We start from the raw sequence: 19,017 nt of genomic DNA on the forward strand, positions 1-19,017 counted from the left end.
GTGACGCAAGAAGGGAAGATGCTGGGGGGTGGACAGCTCTTGGGTTTCCCTGTGAGTGAGCTCCCGCTGCTTGGCAGACTGGGGTGGCAGGTTGATAAGCCCGGATTTCCAAGGTGAACATAAGTGAGCCTCTTTGCTGAGCGCAGAAACGTAGGCTTGCCAGGTGCCCGCCGTCAGGTCCTGCCCCTGGGCGGTGGCCTTGGACTTGGCTGTCGCGGCACCGGACCGGCTATAGGGGACCTGGCAGGTGGGCCTGCGGCGGCTGATGCTCATCCAGCCAGTTGCCAGGTCGAGACCTTGATCCCCTCCTGCCTTTTCCCACGGTAAGAAAAAAACAAAACAAAACAAAACAAAAACCACCTCAGGGTTTCTGAAGCCAAGATGGTGAGATACCCCGTTCTCTTCTATTCCTCTGCTCCCCAAAGTACTCAAGCTGTTTTAGACAGTGCCAGAGCTTCCAATCTGGGTTTTTAAATTTTCTTACCTTTCTGCCTTAGCTCGGGCTGGTGTCACCAAATACTGTGGACCGAGTGGCTGGACCAGCGGACGTTTGGCTGGACCAGCTGGGAAGGCTCAGATGAGGGTGCTGGCGGGCCAGGCTCCCTGGGAAGGCTCTCTTGCTGGCCTGGCCTCCTCACAGGGTAGAGAGAGGAAGAGGAAGAAAACTCTCTGCCAAGGGCACTAATCCTACCCGATGGGTCCCATCTTCACGGTAATTTACACCAAAACACCTCTGAAAGGCCTTACCTCCAAAATACCATCACGTGGGGTGTTAGGGCTTCAATATAGGAATGGGGGGCGGCAGAGGACACCAACATTCAGTCCTAACATCATCTGAACGCTCTCAGCCTTACAAAGACAACGTGATTCTTACATTTATTTATTTATTTTTTGACTATTATAAAAGTTTATTTAACAAAAAAGTTCAATATGAAAATGCACACGACCTGATTTTTCTCTTGTAGTTAAACAGGTACTATGGAGGGGACGTGTGGACGCAGTTGATTCCTTCTGATGAACACACCCATTGTTTATACTCATTCCAAGGCTTCTAACGTGATGATACTATTTCCTCATGTTACCACCATTCCAATATTGTTCTGTTGCCCACAGGTGCCATCTCCACACATCCATCTATCACAAGATTCATAAACAGATCGAACCCCCACAATATTGCTTGGACATGTCTGCCACCATTTAATTTCAATGATAATTTCTTGTCCATAAGTTTTTTCAACTCGGGAGGGTGAGCTTTGCTCATGGTGTCTACTCGGTGAGCTCAAAGACGCCTCCCTTTACATTTATTTTTATATTGAAATAAAAGACCACATCCTCCACAGCACCCGTCACAAGTTGTCTCTAGGGGAAATAGTTTCGGATACACCCAGACAGGCTGCTACCCCACGTACGGTCACAGAGTCAGGACACAGAGCGTGGAGCGGTGGTGTTTGCAGACTGCAGAGAGGGTCTTGGAACAGGAGGGAGGGAGAATCTGCCCAAGGGGCCGAAGGAACACCAAATGGTATCGTAGAAACAGAAGCAGGAGCTAGGAAGAGATTTGAATATGTGATAGGAAAACAAAGCCTTAAATATCGTGAGGGGTTGCTCTGAAGCAGGTCAGTGGGGGGAGGGGGCAGAGGAATGACTTCTGTCACTTTTCTAAGGTCACAGAGACCTTATCAGTGGGCCAAGGCTGCTAGAAAACTGAGAGCCAGGTGGAACAGGTTACACATCAGGCACATACCACCCCCCCACAAGACATACACACAGGGCTCTTCTCCTCCCTAGTGCCTCCTGCAATGATTCTGAACAAAAAAATATCCATTTTTGTTACAGTGTGATCTTTTCCTTCTCTCTCAGCCCACCCCATCCCCCAGGTCTCCTGAGCAAGCGCCTGGCTCTCAGGGCTGGTCCATGGTCAGGGACGGGGCACCATGCCCGAGGGTGGCTGGGGCTGATATCGAGTTAGAGAATATTATAGAAATATGTGAACCCCAGGACTCTGTGACTCTTCAAGAGAAGCCCAGGGCCTGAGAGGGGTTAAGGTCAGTGTAATGTGATGCAGGCATGAGTCTGATCTGGTGAACCACCCTCCTCTACCTGGATTCTAGGAATCTGCTTCTGGGTGTCAGATGTGAGGCTGGACACCTTCCCAAGCCTGTAGCCCTAGTCCAGCCCCGCCTTCCCACATCTGGCATTAGGAGGAGGAGAAGGGGCCACTGGACCGTCTGTGAGGGAGGCGGCCACACAAATCTAACCAGGAGCGGTAGAGGTGACTCTAAGGGCACAGCAGGACGATGCTGCCCCTGGTCTGCCCTGGGGTGCGCTCCTTGCCCCCACAGTGCTGCGTCCTACAGCAGTGGGGAGCACACAGGATGATGCCTTTCATTAGGCCATAACCCCTACTTCGCTCCCAAAAAGCAGGTAGTGTTGACTATGAAGCCCTCCCTGGTGGTCACCGCTCAGCTAGATCCTCACACACCTGACACTGTTTCATCCCCATAAACCCACTTTACAGATGAAGGCTATGAAGTTGAAGAAGGTTATAATGAGCCCAAGGTCACACAGCAAGTAGGTGGCAGAACCACGATCGAACGTCTTCACTTGGGACAGGATGCTCTTGGGTGTGGGGTCCGGCCGAGGCCGGCCAGGGAGGGAGGAAATGAAGGGGCTGAGTTGGAGAAAACCTCCGGGGAGGGGTGCCTGGCGGAGCCACGGCTCTCCCACACCCCCTGCAGGCGGCCACCTGTGCCCCTGGTGCCCTGCCCCCAAATGACCCTCCTTGCCAGTCCTTGGCTTCTCTCGTATTGCTGTCAGACTCCGCACTCCAGCAGTCCCGTTTCCTTCCTTCGCCCAGAGTGGAGGTTTGCTACAGAGGTACCAGCAAGAAGCTGAGAAAGGCAGGGTGCTCCAAACTGGGGCTCCAGAGAGAATATCTTCAACTTGAGACCAAGGCCGTATGCCTGGATTCTAGCTGGAAAGGCTGTGTCTTCCCAGGGGGAGTAGCGGTGTTGCAGTTAGCAGTGTGGGCTCCTGAGCCAGGCCGCTGGGCTTCACGGACCCACCGTGCCTTACCTAGCTGTGTGACCTTGGGCAAGTTACCTGGCCTCACTTTCTCCAACTTTAAAATGGGAATTGTAATTGTAACTATCTCTTAGATCTGGTGTCATGATACAATGAGTCAGTACACAGAGCTTAGAACAGGGCTTGGCACTTACTAAGTGATCGATCAATGTAACATCATTTGGTGGGGCAGAGACCAGATCAATTTGAGGAGGAAGCGGAAACTTAACCATCTGATTTAAATATAGACATTGTCCACCCATGACTTGGGTGCCTCTATAAAGTTTGTAGCATAAGACACAGTGGGCTGAGGACACGAACCGAGGAGCGGCAGGTCTCTGGATTTGCACCTGACTCTGCTGTTCCCGCAGATGTGGGACTCGGGGCAGGGCATTCCATCTCTGCATCTTTTTTCTTCTTTTTAAAAAAGGTTTTATTTATTTATTTGACAGAGAGACACAGCGAGAGAGGGAACACAAGCAGGGGGAAGCGGGAGAGGGAGAAGCAGGCTTCCCGCGGAGCAGGGAGCCCGATGCGGGGCTCGACCCCAGGACCCCGGGATCATGACCCGAGCCGAAGGCAGACGCTTAACAACTGAGCCACCCAGGCGCCCCTCTGCATCTTTCATTAACCATGAAAAACCAGGGACAAGAATATAAACTCTCTCGTACTTCATCATTCTCCTATCGAACAAATCATTTCTGTACTCAGACTGGGTCCATCGGGAATCATAACCGTAACAACAATAAGTGTTCTTACTCAAAAATTCTAAGCACTTTATGTTTTCACTCATTTAATCCTTACAGGCACAATAAGGTCAGCTATTATTGTCACCTCCATATCACAGGTAAAGAAACTAAGGCATGAAAAGTTTAAGTGCCTTGCCTAATGTTACAAAGCTGATATGCCGCAAAGCAGGATTCAGAGTTGAGCGCTCAGGCTCCAGAGTCTATACTCCTAACTACTATGCTGTGCTGTTCTCTTTAGGAACTGTGTTCAGTTGCTCATAATAGAGAACAGAAGTAAGATGGCTTAAATAACATAGAAACTTATTTTTTTTCCTCCTAAAATAAGGTCAGAGATAGTCATCCCAGAACTATATCATCAGTGACCCTGGCTCTTTCCATTCTTTTCTATGCCATCCTGATTATAGTGCATCCATCCTCATAGTCACAAGATGGCTGCTAGGGCTCTAGCCATCGTGACCACATCCCTGGAAAGTATCAGGAGTAGAAATGAGGAAAGAGCAAAAGCCTTGTGCCCCTTTAAAGAGCTTTCCTGGTGACTTCATTTTGTATCTGATCGGCCATCCCTATCTGTTAAGGGGGGCTAGGAAATGTCACTTCCCAGGGAGGCTCACCAGATGGAGTTCTGTTGCTAAAAAAGAGGGAGACTGGATTGAGGAAGGAACTAGCAATTGTTGGCTATCCCAAGAGACTGACGTGGGGGCTGTGCTAAAGGAGAATCACAGAGGAGGGAGGCCAACAGATACAGAGATGGAGGGCTCCCTGACGACCCTCTCTGTAGGAAAGACACCTACCTCCTTACAGAGAGGCCCCTACAGTGACTGTCCACCAAAGCCAGGAACCATGTTCTGGAGTTAAAATTTCCTTCCTCTCAGTCTGGTTTCTGTGGGATTCTGAGTGCTGGAAACCCCCAGGCACATCTGCTATAAGAAAATGCTTGTGTTCAGTGACCTTATCAACAGAGGGGGCAGCAAAAGGCGGCGGGGGAGCGGGGCTCTGGAACGCCGGTGTTATTGAGCGAGAGCAGCACAGTCTGTATTTTTGGACCTAATGACAATGTGACAGATAAGGCCACTTAAACAATTATTTGCATTGTAGGTCTCTGATGTGTAGATTTCCCAAGAAAAATAGCTGTTCTGGAGGAGGTCGGTTTCGTGCATGGCCCTCTTTAGTTTATGGATTTAAATTAACATCATGGTGGAGCGCCTGCTGGCTCGGTCCACTAAGCGTCCAACTCTTGATTTCAGCTCAGGTCATGAACTCAGGGTCATGGGATCGAGCCCGGTGTCAGGCTCCGTGCTGAGCGTGGAGCCTGCTGAAGATTCTGTCTCCCTCTGTCTGTCCTCCCTCCCCGCATGCCCACATATGCCCTCTCTCAAAAAAATAAATGAAAATAAGCCCCGCACCATAATGGAAACTATTTTAATTTTAATAAAATCTAGATTATACAGGGGCACCTGGGTGGCGCAGTCAGTTCAGCATCCGACTCTTGATTTCAGCTCAGGTCATGATCTCAGGGTCGTGGACTTGAGCCCCATGTTGGACTCTGTGCTCAGCTCGGAGTCCGCCTGTCTCCTCCCTCTGCTCCTCCTCACCCCTCACACACACTCTCTCTCAAATAAATAAATTAAAAAAAAATAAAATCTTAAAAAAAAAAATCTAGAGCATAGAATCCAAATGGGGGAAAGGAAGAAATACAGAAAATGTATATGAAATAATTCGTAAGTTGTAAAATTTGTTAAAATATAACCATATTACTACTGCAACATCTGAAAAATTCTCACTCCACTTACTAATATATTTGTCTTTGTAAAAGAATGAACTGTGTTCATCTATTGCTCTGCAGTAGGCTACCTCAAGACTTAGTGGCTTAAAACGACATTTAATTATTATGTGTATGGTTCTAGGGGCTGGTGGGCTCAGCTAGGTGGTTTTCACCCAGTCTCTCGTTGGCACCCAGGCAGCGGCTGGGGCCTGAATTGCCTGAAGTGTTCCTCACGCACATGTCTGGTGTCTGGGCTGAAAAATACTTAAAGAGCAGGTGGTTCCGGGCTCCAGAAGGCACGTGTTCCAAAAGACAGAGCCAGGGAGAAGCCACACTGCTTCTTTCACCTAGTCACGGAGCATGTAAAGCATTTAACCATGTCCAGGACACATGTACACCATCAGTGTATGTCAGCTGGCTCGTATTACTTTTGAGCACAAAGACTAGGGAGAGTTTAGTTAATTCCCCCCCAAGTTTTCAGAGACACTCCCAAGGATGCAGTCAGCCTCTGTGGGCCTCCTGCAATCTGCTGATGTTACAAACCCAGGCCTTAAAGTCATCCTGAAACTGATTTTATTGTACACATGGTGGTAGCTGGTAACTGTTAGTTAAGAAGCAATAGAAATGGAAGGGATGATGGTGATTTCTCAGGATTCAAAGGTTATAAACCTCCCCTTCCCACCCCTTCTTGAAAACTTTGATATGCAACCTCAGAGATCATACAGTTTGCTTCAATTAACGTCCAACTTAAAAGACTGGTGAAGATCCGGTTAGGGGAGTTCTTTTGGCTTCTGGCTGAGTTAAATCAAGTCTTTTTCTGCCGGGGGCTAATTGTGTAGGAAAGCTGTGGTCATGGGTTTATTTCTGCCTAGTCCAGGTAGCTTTCCCCTGTTCTGTAGCCACATTCCACCCTCTTTGCCTTCGGCTGTCATCATGAAAATGTGTTCAGTGGGAATACCAAGGGTTTGGGTCACAAGGTCTGGGTATCCCCATGACTTACCCCAGATCTAACCCTGCTATCAGGAAAACAGTTTAAACCACATTGGTCACCAGGATCCCATTCACCTGCAGGGTAATAAAGAATTATTACTAATTTTTGCAGGTCAGCTAGGTTTCTACCATTATGGTGTCCCTTCAGGGTTTGTTGATTTGTTAAGTTCCCTTAGGTAGCACAGTGGAAAATAAAAGGCAGGACTTTATCATGTTTAAATAATATGATTTTCTTCTTTGGTATGTAGCATACTCTCTGGGAGACCATGAAAACACTAGGCTTAACTGTCTACAAGTTAGGTCGCCACAATGAGCTTTAATGATTTTCTCTCTGACGCTTTGCAGTTTCACCATGGTGGAGCGGATCCGTATGGATCCGTTTCTGTCGATGAGGGGACTTGTGTCTGTTTGCAATTCTGGAAAATTATCAGCTGTTATCTCTTTATATATTGCCTCTTATTTTTCATTCCCTTAGGTAGCCATTGAGATGTGGGTTGGGCATCTCCTATTATATCTCCAGGTTCTTTTTTTTTTTCTTTTATAAGATTTTATTTATTTATCTGAGAGAGAGAGAAAGCACTAATGGGGGGAGGGGCAGAGGGAGAGGGAGAAGCAGACTCCCCACTGAGCAGGGAGCCCAATGGAGGGCTCGATCCCAGGACCCTGAGATCATGACCTGAGCCGAAGGCAGACACTTAACTGACTGAGCCACCCGGTGACCCTCTATCTCCAGGTCCTTAACCATTTGTTTTATATTTTTAATTTTTAAAAAAATTTCTTTGGTGATTTCCTTAGATCTGTCATATAATCCGTGTGTTCTCCATTTGTGTCTGGTTTATTTTCTAACCTGTCCATTGGGATCTTTTTCTTTATCTTAGTGACTCTATTTTTTTTCCTAGAAGTTCCATTTGGTTCTTTTCTGAAGTTTCCCTGATCTCTTTTTTCATACTCTCCAATTGCTTTCATCACGAATTTTATACCTTTTCTTTTTTATTACATCTCTGTATTACCTTTGGTCTTATATATTGTTCTGTCGTCTGGAATTCTTAGTGGGCTGTCTCTCCTGCTTGTTGCATCTGTTGGTCCCCTCCCATGATGCTTGTATCGTGAGCTCGTCTTTGGGAAGGGTCACTCTTTCTGTGGGCGGCCCATGAGCCCTGATGGAGAAAGTGATGGAGAAGGTGAGTTCAGGGCAGAGGAGGCCTCTTCCTGGGGGATGAAGGATGGGCCTTGGGGCCCAGCGGGTCGGGGCACGCTCTGCCACACTTGGGAGCCGCACAAGCTCCGAGGACCGGGAGCGCACCCGGGGTCAGAGAAGCTGCCGGAACCCGATCTGGCCTGCCTCATCTGTCCTGTATAAATTTGTGACTCATACCCGTGTGTGGTGCAAACCTAGAATTTCAGTTCTTGAGGTGACTTTCTTTCCCAGTGATGGCCGCAGACTGTTAGCAAGCTTTTATTCCGCCTCTCTGGACAGTTGGCAGTATTTTTCTGGGCCCCCTTTCGTCAATGGGGTAGCAGCTTTTCAAGGCCTCGAACTATATGGAAGTGGAATATTCAGAGCCGCACTTGGCCTTGGCAGAGGCCAAGGCTCCCAGGACGCCACACCTCCCCCAGCCGCCAGGACCCCTGTGCAGTCTTGAAATTCTAATGGGCACATCTTGGGACAACTGCCATGACATCAGCTCCTGCTATCACTTTGATTGGGATTCTTCTCTTCCTCTCTGGCACCGGGGGCTTCCCTTTCTCCTACAGCAGATGTTGGCTGCGCTTTCCAGCTTGTCTCTATGTGCATGCGGCAGGAGGGAGGCTGAGTGGCATCTGCTCGGTCTACCAGCTTGCCATAAGTCACAGTGAGCGTCTTGTGAGCAGAACAATGATCCTGAGTTTGGATCCCTGGCTCACTGCGTCCCCATAGTGTTATCTTGGGCAAGTGACCTGACATTTCTGAGCTGCAAGGACAAAATGCAGATAAATACAGACCTGCCGGGTTTGTTGGGAGAATTAACCAGATAATGCATGGAAAACTCCTCGTATAGTGCCTGGCACGTAACAACTCAGAGCATCAAGATCTCTGGGCCACTTTTCAAAAATAGAGATTCCTAGGTGTTACTCCTGAGGGATTCTGATTCCTTAAATCTGAGGTACAGTCCAGATGTGTGAACTTTGAAAGGCTTCACAGGCAATCCCGAAAGGCCACCGGGTTTTAGACACTCTTGGAGGTACTCAGCAAATGTTAGATAGCATCTAAGCAACTCAAACTCCTGAGAAATACCACCTCACTTCCCCCCGCCCCCCGACCCTGATGTTCGCGTCTCAGGTGCGGTGAGGCCGTGGAGAAGAACAAGCGTCTCATCACGGCCGACCAGAGGGAATATCAGCAGGAACTCAAAAAGAACTACTACAAGCTGAGAGAGAACCTCAGGCCAATGATTGAGCGGAAAATTCCAGAACTCTACAAGCCGATATTCAGAGTTGAGAGTCAAAAGAGGTGAGTTGAGGGCAGAGGAGGCCTCTTCCTGGGGGAGGAAGGACGGGCCTTGGGGCCCAGCGGGTCGGGGCACGCTCTGCCACACTTGGGAGCCGCACAAGCTCCGAGGACCGGGAGCGCACCCGGGGTCAGAGAAGCTGCCAGAACCCGATCTGGCCTGCCTCCATCCTGAGTGCCTTCCACTCCCTCTACCTTCTCCTTGACCTCCCTGGGACCCCTTCGTGTTGGCCTTCTGCCCGTGGTCTTCCCAGAACCCGTTTCCTCCTGTGTTTTTTCTGGCGCTGGTGTGAAGGGATCTCAGGACCTTTGCACATTCACTTTGCACATAACTTACTGCATTGCCCACAGTCCTTGTCCTTTTCTGGGGGCTGACCTCCCCCCTTTAAAAGGTTAATTGATCTTTCTTACCTCTGATTTCTCTCCCTCTCTCTCCCCTTTGTAATTTCAGAGACTCCTTCCACAGATCTAGTTTCAGGAAATGTGAAACCCAGTTGTCACAGGGCAGCTAGGAAAAGCTGTCCTCACGCATGGAGACTGAGGCCCTGTGACCCTGGAGAAGTACTCGTTGGTACTTAAAACACAGGACATTTGCCGAGCAGGATGGACTGCATACTCCCTGACCGGACAGCACTCTGGAAGCCTTAGAATCCCAGGGACCATGGGAATTACACCCAAATGGGGTCTGATCAGGTTTTGGCCCTCCATACTGGGGTTAGTGGAGGGTGGTTTATTAGGGGAGCCTGTGTATTTATCAAATCATGGCTTTTCACAACATTGTACAAAATAAGGCTTAAACAGCGTCTCCTGCTGAGTGGTCGGTCACGCTCTACGGGAGAGATGACTTCCTCTGGCCGTATTTGGATTTACAGGATAAACCCAAATCGCCCGTGGGAAAATGGAAACGTTGTCCGCCGTCCCATGCAGAGTGGACGTCACACATTCCCTGTTCATGTGTGAGGAGGACGGGCTGGCAGGACTGCAAAACATGGTCAATAAATCCGTGAGGAGAGGCCTCACTAGAAATCTAAAAATCATGATGATGGTTGGAGACTTGGAGCTAGAGGAATTATTTGTGAACTCGTTACCTTCTTGGGAACGGTGGACTAATTGTTGTATAGTTATTTTTGCCTAAGTGTTACTGCGTGTTAAGTTAATTTAACAAGCACTTATGGACGGACCCTGGACTCACTGAGTTAGGAGACGCGCGGTACTCGGCTGCATTCACTTCAATTCAAACACTTCTCCTGCAGTGCTTTGCATTTTTTTCTTCTGCTCCTTCTCGCTCACTCTTTTTCTCCTCCTGCCTGGGACCAAGTTTAGTTTTGTAAAAGGATAATAGCTTCTGCTTTCGTGTCAGAACGCCGTGCCGTCCGTCGGCCTATGTATATTGGCTAGAGTAGATTGAGCTTGGACTTCCTCTGACAATGTACTGTAGGAGACAGATGAACAGAATTGTGGCTTGAGAATTAAATTATATATTTTTAATATGCCCTTGACTGGTACTAAAAATGTAATAAGAATGGCAAGCAAAATGTTTCCCTTTGCAACGTGTGTTTTCTATTTTGACAACTCTTAACTCTCGCAAAGCACTTCGGAGAAAAGGAAAGATGCATAGGCATGGTCCTCCAGACCAGACAGTGCTGTCCCGGGGCGCGCCTCTTATGCGGTATTTAATTTGGTGTTTATAAGAGAGAATTTCATTGGGATAATCCAGAACTTTTTATGCATGAATTTATATTCTGAAAGAGGTCTTTTTTTTAAAGCACAAAAGCTTACTAGTTTACATGGCAATCTTTTTGCTGTCTAGGCATTTGGGGAAGGATTCTTTCTAAAGTATATGATACACTTAATTGCTTTCCTACATGAGTACATATGATATACTTTAATTCCATATGCTGTTTGGCATCTTCTGTGGGGAGGTACTGGCTCAGACTGAGGTCCAATAACACTGTCACCGTCCTCCAAAGCCTGCCGGCTTAGCGAGGAGGAGCATCTCTGTGCATGTAGCCAAAATACAGAGCAGACTAGAACAGGCAACAGGCCCTACAGAACATAACCTTTCATGAGTGACTCAAGGTTGGGCAGCAATCACTCGCAACAGCTATTATATTCTGCCCTCAAACAGTAAGTGTTAAGTGTTTGCCCTCAAACAATAAGTGTTAAGTGTTAAGCACTAAGCAAATTAGGGGCGCCTGGGTGGCTCAGTCATTTGAGCGTCTGCCTTCAGTTCAGGTGGTGATCCCGGGGTCCTGGGATCAGCCTGGTGTTGGGCTCCCTGCTCAGCGGAAAGCCTGCTTCTCCCCCTCCCTTGGCCTCTCTTCCCGTCTTGTTCTCACTCTCTCAAACAAATAAAATCTTGGGGAAAAAAAAGAGTAAAGCAAATTAGGCCTTTTGGTTTTCTAAAAACTAGAGAAACCTGATATACCACAATAGCATCTTGATTTTGCGTTGGAAAACCCTTCTGTGCAAGGGTTTTAGAGGAATCCTCTGATCAGCTTCATGCTGCCTCTCCTTCGGCAAGGTCAAGGGTGCAACTGTCCCTTAAGGGTCTCCAGGAAGGGGCACCTGGCTGGCGCAGTCGGTGGAGCGTGGGACTGTCTGGATCTCAGGGTTGTAGGGTGCAAGCCCCACCCCCATGCTGGGTATTGAGATTGCTTAATAATGAAATCTTAAAAATAAAAAAGAGAGAGGGAGAATCTGCAGGAAAACGAGACATCTGCTGCACAGACCTGACGGGGCTGTCACGCTTTGCACTGTCTTCAAGTCTCTAATTCTGTTCCCTAAGGAGTCCTTTCCATGGCAGTGGGTTTGTTTTAAAAAGAAAAACTTTTAGAGCTGTCATTGATAATTGTGGTTGCAAGTATGTTTCCAAAGACAGGGAGCCTTTGTTTTGCCTTGAATGTATTTTTAAATGCTTGTTATCTCAAACGTTGTAAAGCTGCCATTAAGTATGATTTTGCAAACAGAACACCCTAAAAGTTCTAATACATCCCAGAATGCTGGATATGTCTGTAGTGTCCAGTGTATCCTCTTTTTGGACTGAAAGCAGTGCTTCCTCATCTTTTTCACACCAGGGGCTTAAATGTTCTCTATTGAGGCATAACAAATAGCCCGCAAACTCGTTAGCTTAAAGCAGCAACAAACAGTATCTCACCCAGTTACTGCGGATTTGAAATTCAGGAGTAGCTTGCCCAGGCGGTCCGATTTGAGGCATCACAGGAGGTTGAAGTCAAGATATTGGCCAGAGCTGCCATCATCTGAAGGCTTGACTGGAGCTGATGGGTTCTGTTCCAAGGTGGCTCATTCCTAATGCTGGGAAGTTGGTGCTGGTCTTTGATGGGAGGCTTTAGTTCTCCTTGTGGACCTCTCCCCAGGTGCATGAGTGCCCTCCTGACATGGCCGCTGACTCCCCCTAGGGGGCACGATACAAGAGAAGTAAGGCCAAAGTGGCCATGTCCTTTATGACCTAGCCTCTGAAGTCAGACTCCCTCGTGTCTGCCATATTCTGCGTTTTCGAAGCAAGCCACCAGGGTCAGTCCCCGTTCAGGGGGGAGATTTATCAGGCTCTACATTTTGAATGGAGGAGTGTTAAAGAATTTTTGCACATATTTTAAAATCACCATAGTGGGGTACCTTAAAATTCTGCATTTGTTGTCTCACTGGATGGACAAAGCTACTTGCTGATAGAGATTTCCAGTCCAGGAGCTCTGGCTGCCCTGAGTCCCTCCCAGGGGGCTGGGCCAGTCAACCTCAAGTAATATCTATAGCCCAGTTCCTGGGTGCACCATGGCACACCACTTGGGAGGCCCTAGCCTACAAGTACTCAGTTGGCCATCTTTTGCAAGGGACAGGAAACAAAACTCAACCCAGTGTTTTCAAAGGAGGTGGTGGAGTTTATAGGCTCATGTAACAGGACAACCCAGAGGTATTATTGGTTCAGATGCATCTTGATTCAGGACCCACATAGCATGGCCTGGGTCCATTTTTCATCGCTGCTTCCTCTTGGTTGGCTCCATTGTCGGGCTTTCAGCAGTGGCCCCTGGAAATTTCGGCTCATCCCTAGGATGGCAGTCCATCAGGCCATCCTGAGCCTCACAGCCTCCTACGTTCCAGAATTCTTAGGGGACTCTCTTGGGTTCGTTCTAATTGGAGTGGCTTATGCTAACCAAGGTTCTCCCCTCACACTAGAAGCAGGGTCAAACCACGTGGCTAGTGAGAAAGGGAGTAGAACCTCCTCAGGGAACTGGGAAGAAAGGGGGAAGGAAGCAAAACAAACCATGGGAGGCTCACTACCAAACATTTTGCTTTTAGGCATTCAGAAAAAGGAACTTGTGTGGAGATCAGGATGAAAGTTTCTTTCATATCCTGTTCACAACCACTGACCCGGCAGGACCATCCCAAGGAGGGGTGATGAAGGGGCTAGGAAGTCTGAGAAGGAGGACCTAGGGCTTAGCATATCCTGAAGCAAAGTGGGGGCCAGATAGAGAGGAGTGGGAGGTATCACTGCACCAGTCATTCAGCCTCCGGAGTGTCTTGCCAACAATGGTGCACATGATCAGGAATCAGAACTGTAGAGCTGAGGGGTGGGGCACTGGTAGGAGAGTGGGGGACAGGGAAATGGAGTAACAGTACATTTGACTGGAGAAAGTCAAGCATCAGAATTGTGCCTTTCGCTCATCACTGTATCCCCAGAGCCTGGCCCATAATGGACACTCAGTGGATGTTTATAAACAACCAAAACAATGAGAGAAGGTGGCCACCTGTGATGATTTCTCCCAGACTGCTCCTTTTCTGTAGCTCCGAGCTTGAAAAGCAGTACCTAAAGGAGGACAGTCGATCAGAATCCATTGGCCCCAGAGGAATGCCTTTCCATTCACCCTAGACTCTCTAGTGTCAATGCATGGGCAAGAATTAAGACCTCCCCGTCCTGGTGCTATCCCTTGACTCATCTTAAACTTTATCCGTAATAATCTTAAACTGAACCTAACAGAGCCTGATTAAAAGCCCAAATCTGCAATGGTCGCTAAGTTTGCAGTCATAGAATTCCTGGAGGAAATGCAGCATAGCCTTGGTTGAAAATGATGTGGAGAGGGGAGAGCTGTCCGTGTTCCTGACCCCACGGCCTTGATGCTGCAGCACCGGGGGGTCGCGGGGGGGTGGGGGTGGGGGGCACTGCTCTGGAATGATGCTGCTGAATCCAGCCCAGCTCCTAGTCTGCCAGTGTTCTCTGCCTGGCGGCTAAATGGCTTTGACCTTTGCTATTTTCTTCGCACACTGGAAGATGGCAATCACTAGCAGCACGGATAAGGGAATGATTTTCCAGGTGATATACCTCCGAAGGGTACAGTTGAAAAATCAGCTCTTGTCCCTTATCAGTTCCTTTATGCAGTGAGAGAGCATGACATAGATGAATACATTCTGTACTGATAACAAGTTCAGTTATCCAACCAACAGGACTGTCAGGGTTATCAGTGAGATGATATAATAATAATAATAATAAATAAAATAAATTATTATTATTATAGAAGACCACGTGACTGCCAAAGTCTCTGGACCAAGGATCAGAAGTCCTGGTTTCTTACTCCTTCACTTTCTAGTCCTGCACCTCTGTGCAAGTCACTGTACCTCTCAGCTTCAGGGTTTTTTTTTTACTGTGAAATAGGGATAAATGTAGCTCTGTCTTCTTCCTACCTGCTGAGGAAATCCAGGGAGGTAATGAATGCGCGGGACTTGTTTTGGAAACTCTGGAGGGCTTGCCCCCAATATAAGGAGGCGCTGTTTACACCCGACACCTTCAGAAAGTTTGGGCCAGCACCCCCACAGGTTGCACCTCCGGCTCGCGGCATTCATCCGTCCAAAGACGGACGCAGGACAGGGGCCTGATTTCCCGGTAAATAAACTCCGGGTCTGCGGAGCTTGAAGTGCCCGTGGATGCCGGCTGGCAAAGGCCAACAGAGAGGGCCTTCGGGGTAGAGGAAAGGAAATCCCATCCGACCTGGCTTCCCTCCCGGCTCAAGTGCAGCATGTTTCCAGTGCATTCCTCTGCAAGGTGAATACCCGGGTTCCAACAGCCCACCTGTGTGTCCCCCGCCTGCACATGCTCCCCCAGGGTATCCAAGCACACCGACTCCCGCTGGGGACAAAGCTACTGAGCAGCGAGCAGTGAGTCTGCCCCGTTGTCCCAAGGAACAGCGAGAAGACAAGCGCAGTAACTAAGCTGATGTGGCTCATTGGGAAGCCTGGGCTTCGTCTGCAGCCTCGCGCGCTCCGCTCCGTCCGCTCCAACTTGGCAGCCAGGCCTCCGAAGTCTCTAGATGCATAGGAAGCCAAAGGCTTCTTAAAAGGATTGTGTGGGGCCCGGCAACTGATTAAGAAACTCGTTGGCCCGATCCACCGAGGACTGAGCACAGGGCGCCCTAGCAAGCACAGCCGTTTAAATGGGACTGGGAGAAATCCAGCAAGCCCTGGGGTTTAAGTGCACATGCGCATGGGGTAATTGGGGGGCGTTTTTGTGTGTGGGTGTTTTTGTTTTGTTTTCTGGGGTTTTTTATTTGTTTTGTTTTTTTGTTTGTTTGTTTGTTTGTTGGGTGTTTGTCGGTCGGTCGGTCGGTTGGTTGGTTGGTTTTGCTTTAGGAGCAGAAAACTGTTCCAGCCTGTCTCACTGTGAGTAGTGGACTTGAGAAAGAAAGAGGCTGCGCAGCATCAACTCAGGGATTCTGGCAGGCTCCGGGGTCTTTTTTGCTCAGGAGCTGTGAAGCTGCAGGAAAAGCAGTCCAAGTGGGAACCAAGTAAGGTAATATCATGAAGCATGGGCACAGTCCTAAAATTTTCCCGGCCCCCTCCCACTAGAGGAGCCCAGAAGGTGCACCCCAACGTGCATTCAGGATGAAAGGGTAAAAGAAAGTGGGGGGGCAGGGGGGCGGGGCGTCCTCCAGTGAGGTCTCCCGAGCAGAACCCCCACCCGTCCCAAGCTTGGTGTTCACCTGCCTGAGCTCTGATTCTCATGGCCAACCCACAGTGTTGAGAGGCCAAGGAGGACAGCATTTCCTGCAGATGAGGAAGTCAAACCTAGTCTGTGCCCTTGGAGAACACCCCGCCCCAGGGGTGCGCATGTGTGCACACAGCTGGAGTGGAGGTTTCAAAGTGTCCCCATCCTCCATTACCCCTGAGCTCCAGTGGAAATCTAGCTACAGGCTCACCTCCCACTGTGCACTTGCTTCTTGAAACTTTCTTCCCTTTCCCACCCATCCGTCCCTGACTTCTCCCCCCTCTAGTTTTACCTGTGTATAAGACTGCCCCCCCCCCACTTGATTGGAAGTTCTGTGCGGCTGGGAGCTCTCCCGCTTTTTGACAGGGAAGAGACTGAAGGTCAGGAAGCTCTTATCCAAGTGGACACTAGCCCTCCTGGGTTGTGAAGACAACCCTGGTCACAGTCCACACGGGGATTCTTGCCGTATAAGCCAGATACTGGAGAAATTAAATTCTCCTTCAACTATACAATGCCAAGTTGATCATTTTGCAAAGAGCTGGTCCGAATCATGTTAATAGAGGACATAGCATTTCTTCAAATAACAGGAGACATTTGTGGTAGGGTGATCTTAAAGCTCACTTGGTTGAAGTTGCTTGTTCTTTACATAACAAAGGAAAAACATCTACCACAGTGCTCCCTGGAAGGAACCTGCCCAGGGATCTGATCACCCACCAGGGTCTCCTCTACCTACTGGGCTAACCATGTTTTCTGACAGAGCTGGGCACAGGAAAGCCCACGGCACCAGCAGAGGCTGTAAATGTTGGAGTTTGCAAGAAGGTACCAAGAAAGAATCAAGGAGGGGCACTCTATACTGGGGCAAAGAGATGGGGTTTCCCAAGAGGGGGTAAGGACCCCAGACTGAGGGTGGGAAGAAGGAACTGTAAGGGGTAAGATGGAGAGAGGTGTGGGGGGCACACTGAGGAGAGAGGTCACGAGATGGGGCTATCCCGGTGGGTATGCCTCCTTGGGAGAGCCTAAGTCTGCCATCTTCCCTGGAGTTGGGACAGACTCAAGTAAGATAAAGTCACACTTTCTGGTCCTTCTTCACTAGCTGTTCTATGAGATTAATGGCATTTTAGTAGAAGAATGCATTCGAACAAATAAATAAAATCTTTAAAAAAAATAAAAGAATGCATTCTCCCGAATCTCCATTGTTAGGTGGGTGTTACCACATGAGGACATGTGCACCAGCCAGCGAGGAACAAGACCCACTCCCTGTGCACAAGGAACAATAAAAAGAAATCTGATCCCCACACCCTCCTCCCCTTCTGCTTCAATCAGAGGTAGCAAGAAGTGCCCTTAAGTGACTAAAAAGAAGGGGCTCTTCTTCTCTAGGGCCAACTTATATCCCCAGAGACCCAGGCATGGTGTTGTACCCAACTATTGGCACCTCATAAATAGCTGGTACATAAAGACAAGCACTTCTGCCATGGCCCACCTTATCCGCAGCCCCTTGTTGAGAGACTGCCCTGCCCACAGTCTCTGGAAGGGGCTGTTGGCTCTTCTGAAGGAAAGGGACCTGCTGCTTCTCGCACACCATGGCTGATTGACCAAGGAAACCAGTGTGATCCTGAGAGCCAAACATTGCCACAGGCCCTGAGTTTCTCTCCTTTCGACTTTCCCGAGGTGTAGTTACTTTCATCTCTGTGAGACTTCTGACTCTTGACCATAGTTCCCTCTTTTTTCCGAGGTGGCTTGAGCGGGTTTCGGCTTCTGAGCACCAAACTCTATCAGGACCTGATTGCTTATGGGAATGCTAAATGCAGGCAAGATTTTCCTCTTTCTCCCCTTGAATCAGGATAGCCTTTGGTCCTCAGAATACAGGGAGGTGATGTGGTATGAGTTCTGGCCTCAATCTTTTTTTTTTAATTTTTTATTGTTATGTTAATCACCATACATTACATCTTAGTTTTTGATGTAGTGTTCCATGATTCATTGTTTGTGCATAACACCCAGTGCTCCATGCAGAACGTGCCCTCTTTAATACCCATCACCGGGCTAACCCATCCCCCCACCCCCCTCCCCTCTAGAACCCTCAGTTTGTTTTTCAGAGTCCGTCATCTCTCATGGTTCGTCTCCCCCTCCGACTTACTCCCCTTCATTCTTCCCCTCCTGCTATCTTCTTCTTTCTTCTTTTTTTCTTTAACATATGTTGCATTATTTGTTTCAGAAGTACAGATCTGTGATTCGACAGTCTTGCACAATTCACAGCGCTCACCGTAGCACATACCCTCCCCAATGTCTATCACCCAGCCACCCCATCCCTCCCACCCCCCACCACTCCAGCAACCCTCAGTTTGTTTCCTGAGATTAAGAATTCCTCATATCAGTGAGGTCATAGGATACATGTCTTTCTCTGACTGACTTATTTCACTCAGCATAACACCCTCCAGTTCCATCCATGTCGTTGCAAATGGCAAGATCTCATTCCTTTTGATGGCTGCATAATATTCCATTGTGTATATGTACCACATCTTTATCCATTCATTTGTCGATGGACATCTTGGCTCTTTCCACAGTTTGGCTATTGTGGACTTTGCTGCTATAAACATTGGGGTGCACGTACCCCTTCAGATCCCTACATTTGTATCTTTGGGGTAAATACCCAGTAGTGCAATTGCTGGATCGTATGGTAGCTCTATTTTCAACTGTTTGAGGAACCTCCACACTGTTTTCCAGAGTGGTTGCACCAGCCTGCATTCCCACCAACAGCGTAGGAGGGTTCCCCTTTCTCCACATCCCCGCCAGCATCTGTTGTTTCCTGACTTGTTCATTTTAGCCATTCTGACGGGTGTGAGGTGGTATCTCATTGAGGTTTTGATTTGGATTTCCCTGATGCCGAGCGATGTGGAGCACTTTTTCATGTGTCTGTTGGCCATTTGGATGTCTTCTTTGGAAAAATGTCTGTTCATGTCTTCTGCCCATTTCTTGA

At 48.6% G+C, this 19,017-nt stretch overlaps 1 protein-coding gene across 2 annotated transcripts in view; it reads left to right on the forward strand.

The window, feature by feature from the left end:
- Positions 1-12,212, forward strand: part of DOCK8 (dedicator of cytokinesis 8) — a 218,723-nt gene extending 206,511 nt beyond the window's left edge. For both annotated transcript variants that reach the window (XM_025891603.2, XM_025891605.2), the window contains 2 exons: positions 8,885-9,055; positions 9,504-12,212. In XM_025891603.2, the coding sequence (XP_025747388.2) occupies positions 8,885-9,055; positions 9,504-9,564 (232 nt within the window). In that variant the 3' untranslated portion in view covers positions 9,565-12,212. The remainder of the gene's footprint in view (positions 1-8,884; positions 9,056-9,503) is intronic.
- The last annotated feature ends 6,805 nt before the right edge of the window (positions 12,213-19,017 follow it).

This window comes from Callorhinus ursinus, unplaced genomic scaffold, assembly GCF_003265705.2.
Source record: "Callorhinus ursinus isolate GAN/ISIS: 27379988/994484 unplaced genomic scaffold, GSC_fseal_2.0 scaffold28, whole genome shotgun sequence".
Taxonomy (NCBI): Eukaryota; Metazoa; Chordata; class Mammalia; order Carnivora; family Otariidae; genus Callorhinus; species Callorhinus ursinus.